A 7,241-nucleotide genomic window follows, 5' to 3' on the forward strand; every position below is an offset into this window, starting at 1 on the left:
GGAATTAAAAATCAGGCATAGTGAATTACAGAACGACATGAGCTGTCAAAGGTCAAATGGTGGCTCCTCCCTGCCCGCTGGTATGGGGAGACGTTGGGTTCCATGGGCACTGTGTGTTGCTTGGATGATGACTTTGAGAAGGAAGGGATGAAGAACAGTTTTGGTGGGACCACAGCTGCTGCCTTTGCTTTGACTCGTTCTCCTTCCCAGCCCTGGGCTCGTGAGGAAGCAAAAGAAGGGGGCCCATGGGAGGGGGTTATGCGGTGGAGGTCTGCTGGGGCAGCACCCCGAACGGGAGCTCTCAGGGAGGTGTCTGCTCTGCAGAGGTTCTTGACTCAGAGTGGCACATGGTGCCTCTTCTTGGTACTGCATCACTTGTACATAAATAATCATAGACTCAGAGAATGGTTTGGGTTGGAAGGGACCTTGAAGACCATCCAGTGCCACCCCCTGCCCTGGGCAGGGACACTTCCCACCAGCCCAGGTTGCTCCAAGCCCCGTCCAACCTGGCCTTGAACACCTCCAGGGATGGGGCAGTCACAGCTTCTCGGGGCAACCTGCCCCAGGGGCTCACCACCCTTATATTGAAGCTGGGCTTGCAATGTATAGTTTCTAGCAGTCCATGAAAAAAGCTTCTCCTTTTTGGTTTCTAGTCAGTTTTGCCTTTTTCTTTTGAGAGATAAAGATAAAAAATTCAAGTTCAAAAGCTTGTAGTTGTGATGGAAGCTTATTGAGCGATGCGTTTAAATTCCAGTTTGTGAGTGGATAAGCATAAAGTGGAAAAGCTAAGGTTGCTCTTACCAACCTTGGAAAGACAGTTCTCTTCAGTATGGCTTTGGCGCAGTGTGGGGTTGAGGTGAACTGCGTGTCCACACCATTTCCTTTCCTGCGAATGGATTAGTGCTTCCCTCCTTCTGGGAGCAGGGGCAGGGTTGCCACTTCTCGTGTCACACTTCCAGTCTGGAGTAAGGAGATTATTTCGCTGAGCCTGAGAAGTTCATGCATAATAGTAATAATAAAAAAAAAAATCTGGGAAAACCTGGATTTTTGCCAAAACTTAAAAAGCACTTAAACATCTTAAGTGCCTGTGAATAAGCATTCAGAATGGGCCAATGCGTTTGCTCCAGAGTGAATGCAGAGCTCTTTCACGTCGCTAGATGTGCGTAACCATGGCCAACTTGTGAGACTTCAGCCTTCTGCTGTTGCTTCCCCATGCCCTAAGACAGAGTTGACGTATTTTCCAAAGTAGCTTTGGTGTGGTGAACACCTTGGGAGGTGCAAGAGCTCTACAGCGGGGAACAGCGTGGGCACTGCCTTTCTGTGAGCTGCGTATACCCACAGGCAGGTACAGCTCTATAAGGAAATCACAATAAAGTAAAATCTGAGGAGAATTTTTACACCAGAGCATCTACTATCTCTTACTGGTTTGTGCTTTTTTTTTTTTTTAAATTATTTTGATTCCAGGCGAGAGAACTTCAGACTCTTCACAACCTACGCAAACTGTTTGTGCAAGATCTCACCACCCGTGTTAAAAAAGTAAGACTATACTCTTTTAAACCAAAGTCTTATCTTTTTTTGCAGTATTCTTGTCATTTGCTGGAAGCTTTTAGTGCATGTTGTTACAAAATTGATTATTGTCTTTTTTAATAACAGTGGAAGATAAGATTAAAAACTGTTCTGACGTTTATTAGCTTTTATTGGGTCCCAATTTGTTAAGGACAAGTCTTGGTGTTTAAGTGAAATGAACCAATCCAATCCAGTTCAGTTACAAAATTGTCAAAGACGGTATTAATGGGTACCAGAAATTACTCGATATAATTTGCACTAACTTATGCTACACTGAATGCTGTGGCCCTTTCTTTCTATGGGCTTGTGAGTAGTCAGCCTTTTCCTGGCAAAATTATTGTTTGACAGAAATTAAGGTATTTTTTACTGTTGAAGAAGAGTCAGAGCTGTGTAAATAGTCAAAGATGTTGGAATGCTTTTCAGTCCTTTAGAGTAGTTTTGGGGAAGAGTTTTTATACTTTTTGGGTTTTTTTTAAGATTGAAACCCCATATTACATAAAAATGTCTCTCAGAAGTGGAAAAAAGAGGGAAAGGGGGTTTCCCCACTAAAATCTATGATTTTCCTATTCAGGATTCCCTCATAATTGTTCAGTAACAATAGTTTATTTTTTGTGTTGTGGGGAATGTAGCTCTTGAATATAAAATGAACAGGTAAAATAAATTCTCTTTAATCTGGGGCTCTGGAAGACTTTTCTGCCTTTGGGAAGCTTAAATTCACAAAAGATCTGAGCTTCCTCTTGAGTTTCTGCCTGGCTTTGTTGAATGCTGCAATTCTCTGTGCAGAGCGTGGAACTGGACAGCGATGACGGAGGTGGAAGTGCTGCGCAGAAGCAGAAAATTTCCTTTCTTGAGAACAACCTGGAACAGCTTACAAAGGTTCACAAACAGGTAGGGGCTCCCTTCCTTCCTTCCTTCCTTCCTTCCTTCCTTCCATCCTTCTCCCTTCCTTCCTTCTCTCTTTCCTTCCATCCTTCCAAAAAAAAAAACAACTACCTTTTTACATTTGAAAGGATAAGATAACGTACTCTCTGAGGAAATGGTACCTATAGTTCTCAACTAAAATTCTTGGAATTAGGAGCTGGTGTTAGAGCTGCTCTTCCTACTACCTGTACATCTTATTGATGTGTTAAACGAACAATTATTTTTTCTGTGAAAATAGACTCTAGCAGTTTTGGCAAGACTAATTGTCACTGTATTGCTGTAATGCATAAAAAACAGAATAAAGTGTTTGTTATTACCTTGTGTGCTGATAGCTGGTTTCTGGATGGATTGTGTATCCCTAGTTTTGAATCCTGGTCTAAAGCTGCTTAGAAGCACCCTTGGAGGTGACTTGAGTGGAGTCAACCAGCAGAGTACGAAAGCAAAGAGATAGAGGTTTTCTGTGCAGCTTAAGGGCTGGTGCCTCCCCGGGATGCTGAGGTTGGTCATTTCTGGGCATGTCCATCTCTGTCTCCTCCTTCTTTCATGGAGTTCCTGCTTCCTTTGGAATTCTGCTGTTCAGAGAGACAAGGGCTATGAAGAGCCCTTCACCCTCGGTACCCACCGTGCAAGTAGGGGGTGGAGGGAGTGTGTAGTGCAAGTGTTTTGGGTATACGTCAAGGAAGGAGCCTTACCTTCTGCTTACTGGAAGTGTCTATATATCAATGGAGTGTGTACATATATCTAGGTAGCGCCTCGTTAGATAAAACTGGATCATTTCTGCCAATAGGTGTGCTTCCACCCTCTCGTCAGATGTCATTAGTTCTGAACTGCGTCCCACGGTTCAGGTGCGGAACACAAAGTAGTACAGATGCTTTTGAGATCATTTTTTAAAAGGGACATAACATTCTCCAGTACAGTTTTCTGAAACTGTTATTAGTGAGACACAGTATTTGCCGAGATTTGCTTTACTTATTCCTGTGGAAGTGCCAAAAAAGCAAGCAGTGCCGGACTGTGACAAGTGTCCGCTAAGGTTCAGTATTTTGAGATTCCCAGTGAACAGATGGTTTACAGACCTAGTTTCTAAATATGGAAATCGGGACATGTTAGGAGTGTTTTTCCTTTTACTGTTTTGCCTTTTTTGCACTCAGTTCACACATCTGCTGGGTTTTCAGATACAGATTTTTATAGCTCTCATTAGTGCATGTTTACTCAAAACCAACTAGGAGTCCATAAACGACTCAGAGGAAAAATGAAATTGAACTTGACCTGAATGTGATACCATCCTGCTTTTATTTCGTACCATAACTATTTTATAGAACAAGGGTTCAACACTTGCAGAAAAAGCTCATTGTGACAATTTTTATTTAGCTTTGTTTGTGTTTTTCTTCTGGCACTCAGCCTGGACTAGCAGGTGTAAAACATTTCGATTGTCAAACAAGGTGTGAAAGTTAGTACCTGCTGTTGCTTTACTATATTAATGTGGTAGTTAAACCGCTTTCTTCCCTTCACTCCAGAAAAGAGAGAATCACTCCTTTGGAACAGTTTTCTGTTGACTTCTAGTAGTGGTATAATCTGTTCAGTAGAAATTATACTGCATTTTTCTAACTGTATCAGTTTTTTATTTGTCAAAAAATCAATCCTCTCTCTTGGCTGTTGTTGCATGTAAGGTTAGATGTTATTCTGATAAGTGATAGACCTTGGTCAGGTTTGTATTTAATTGAGGAAGTGCATAAATTCAGAGTTGCCTAAAATCATCACATCTATAGCCACAAGCTTGACGTGGTGTCTTAGCGATGTCTGAGGCATTGAAGTTTCCAATTTACCCATATGCTTGAGTATGGACCAAGTAGGTAAGCATGCCATAACCACTAGAGATGATGAATTTTTGATGATACCCAGTGTTGTCCATAAGCCATAGTTCAGCATTGTAGTTTTAAAATAATGAGGTGACCAAGTATTTGCAAAATGCTGGACACTTCTGCATTCTGAAGAAGTGCAGAGTTGCTGCTACCATTGCTCTTGAAGCCTAGAAAAGCAGGTTCGGTAGTACAGCACTTTGCAGTAGCAGGCTTTGTCCTGGAGCCCTCACTCTTCAGGCTCAGATCTGTGAAATTTTGTTGAATGGAATAAACTTTTTCATTGGATATTTTTGAAACTTCTTTTCTTGCAGTTGGTACGTGATAATGCAGATCTTCGTTGTGAGCTTCCTAAGCTGGAAAAACGACTTAGAGCTACGGCAGAGAGAGTTAAGGCCCTGGAGAGTGCACTGAAGGAGGCCAAGGAGAACGCCATGCGAGACCGCAAACGGTACCAGCAGGAGGTGGATCGCATTAAGGAGGCTGTGAGAGCCAAAAACATGGCACGGAGAGCACACTCTGCTCAAATTGGTAAGGACATGGAGCTAAAGGGTTAGTGGTTGCTCACATACTTCATGGTTGGTCTGTTTGCTCACGTTTAAATAGAGAGAGCTTTGAAAGCAGCAGACCAGGGCGAACCACGGGGTCTGCTTCTCTGCTGCACAGGAATCTTCAAAGGCTTCATTTTTTAATAGAATCTGCCCCACCTAAAGTTTAAAGCGACTCTGCTATTTAACTCAGTAAATAAATGGCATAATGGGTCTTGTGTGCCCTTCTAGTGACCTGAAAACTTGTCTCTTTAAATTAGTCTCTCACTTTCTTCCTCCTCCCCCACATACTCTCCTTCTGCTTTCGGTCTTTCCTTGCCTTTCTGGACCTTGTCCCTTCCTCTCTTTTTCCCTGATTACACCTCCTTGTGATTTAATTTGAGCTGTGTAGAGTCAAAAATCTTCCTATATAATTCAGATGCTTGATGTATCTGCTTGGTGCAATCTGAATGTGTGCACATGATCAAATGGTGTTTAAGATGGGGCAAATTTTGCAGTTATTTGTTGGCATTGCTGAAGTAGAAGGATAACGTTTCGGATGGCGATGCTAATATTGGCGTCTTAAAACCTGAGAGAGAATTAGGTGGCACACAATGCTCCCTGCTGTATGCTGCCTCTCATAGAAAGCCATTGACAGCTTTGTCTCAGCATCTTCAGGAATGATATAAATAGTCAAATTGGACATAGGAAGTGCATCACTGACCACTAAGTGGGTCGTGACTTCCCTCTGTTCTATAGCCAGTCCATAATCTTTGCAGAGATGAGAGGCATGCATGGGATGGTTAAATGGCTCTGTCACAAGCAGAAAATGGATCTATTTGTTGTTGGCCGAGGTAAGGGAACGCTGTGTTCCGCAGAGCTGGATTACAGGCTGCTCTGCCTAGCACAGCTCCTTGCTTGGAAACAATGGGGTTTGTACGAGCGATGAAGGTGAGGTAGAAAACCTTCTGTGAAAGCTCAATGTCTTGTTTGGTTTCCTACTTTTACTCTGCAGCCAAGCCCATCCGCCCTGGTCACTACCCAGCGTCTTCTCCAACGGCTGTCCATGCCATCCGAGGGGGAGGGATGTCAAACTCCAGCTACTATCACAACACCAAATAGACGAGAAGTAAGACCAAAGTAACTTACTCTTCTGTTCTTTCACTCATCACCCGGTTTTCTTATATTTCAGTCTTGCTTTTGGAAGACCCACAGTAAATGTTTGGTGTAGTTTTAGTAGGACTCATTTGCTGATAATTTAACTGTGAAAATTAGTAATTAGTAATTTAACCTTTCTTATGAGGAAAGGCTGAGGGACTTGGGTCTCTTTAGTCTAGAGAAAAGAAGATTGAGGGGGGATCTTATTAATACTTACAAATACTTAATGGGAGGATGCCGGGGGATGGGAGTAGTCTTTTTTCAGTGGCGCCCAGTGATAGGACGAGGGGTAATGGGCATAAACTTGACCATAGGAAGTTCCATCTTAACATGAGAAGGAACTTCTTTACCTTGAGGGTAGTGGAGCACTGGCACAGGCTGCCCAGAGAGGTGGTGGAGTCTCCCACTCTGGAGACATTCAAAACCCGCCTGGACGCTGTCCTGTGCAACGTGCTGTAGGTGACCCTGCTCTGGCAGGAGGGTTGGACTAGATCTCCAAAGGTCCCTTCCAACCCTGACCATTCTGTGATTCTGTGAAGTGAGGAGTGCCTTGTTAGAATGCTTTGCAAGCTGCTGCTGAGAGTTTTTATTTTAATGACTTATCACTTAAAACTTTTTTAATAAACTGAAATGCTCTGGTAAATCTGTACTGAAATTCACACATAGAGCTGTGAAACTCATGTAGTAAAAATAGAGTTCCAGAGGTTCCTTCTGCCAATATAATTTTCTGCTTTCTGTAACATGTTCCCCTGTTGTGATATTCCAGCCTGGGACAGGGGTAGAGCAGCCACAAACAGCAGTGGCACAGAGCTCTCCAAATTTGAGTGTCACAATTTGGCAAACTTTACTTTTGTTTCTTTTGCTTTGCACTCTCATTCAGCTCTCATCAGAAAAAAACCCATAAATATTTTCCTTTAATTGCAAGGGCTTGAGGGTGTCTCCTAAGCAAAAATCTCATCCTGAAAAGAGGAGCAGCATTCCCACAAGACTGCTTCATGTAACCTACCTTCCCATTTATTTCTTTAAATGCTCGTTATTTCTGAGATATTTTACATCTGCTATTATTTTAGATGATATCTTTGCTACAGGCATACTAGGAGTTGGATGGTAGTGAGCGGCTGTGAAAAGCAGCCAGTGGACTGCTAAGTTGTCCCTCCGAGTTTGGCTTTTTTCCCTTCTTGAGGATTAATTCTGTCTTATGACTCTCTTCTGA

At 42.8% G+C, this 7,241-nt stretch overlaps 1 protein-coding gene across 1 annotated transcript in view; it reads left to right on the forward strand.

Moving 5' to 3' along the window:
• Positions 1-7,241, forward strand: part of KIF5C (kinesin family member 5C) — a 69,017-nt gene that overhangs the window by 54,741 nt on the left and 7,035 nt on the right. Inside the window, exons 22-25 of the mRNA XM_009886358.1 lie at positions 1,465-1,536; positions 2,350-2,454; positions 4,658-4,874; positions 5,886-5,999. Coding sequence (XP_009884660.1) covers positions 1,465-1,536; positions 2,350-2,454; positions 4,658-4,874; positions 5,886-5,992 — 501 coding nt within the window. The 3' untranslated portion in view covers positions 5,993-5,999. The remainder of the gene's footprint in view (positions 1-1,464; positions 1,537-2,349; positions 2,455-4,657; positions 4,875-5,885; positions 6,000-7,241) is intronic.

The sequence above is a fragment of the Charadrius vociferus genome, unplaced genomic scaffold, assembly GCF_000708025.1.
Source record: "Charadrius vociferus isolate BGI_N301 unplaced genomic scaffold, ASM70802v2 scaffold35, whole genome shotgun sequence".
Classification (NCBI taxonomy): Eukaryota; Metazoa; Chordata; class Aves; order Charadriiformes; family Charadriidae; genus Charadrius; species Charadrius vociferus.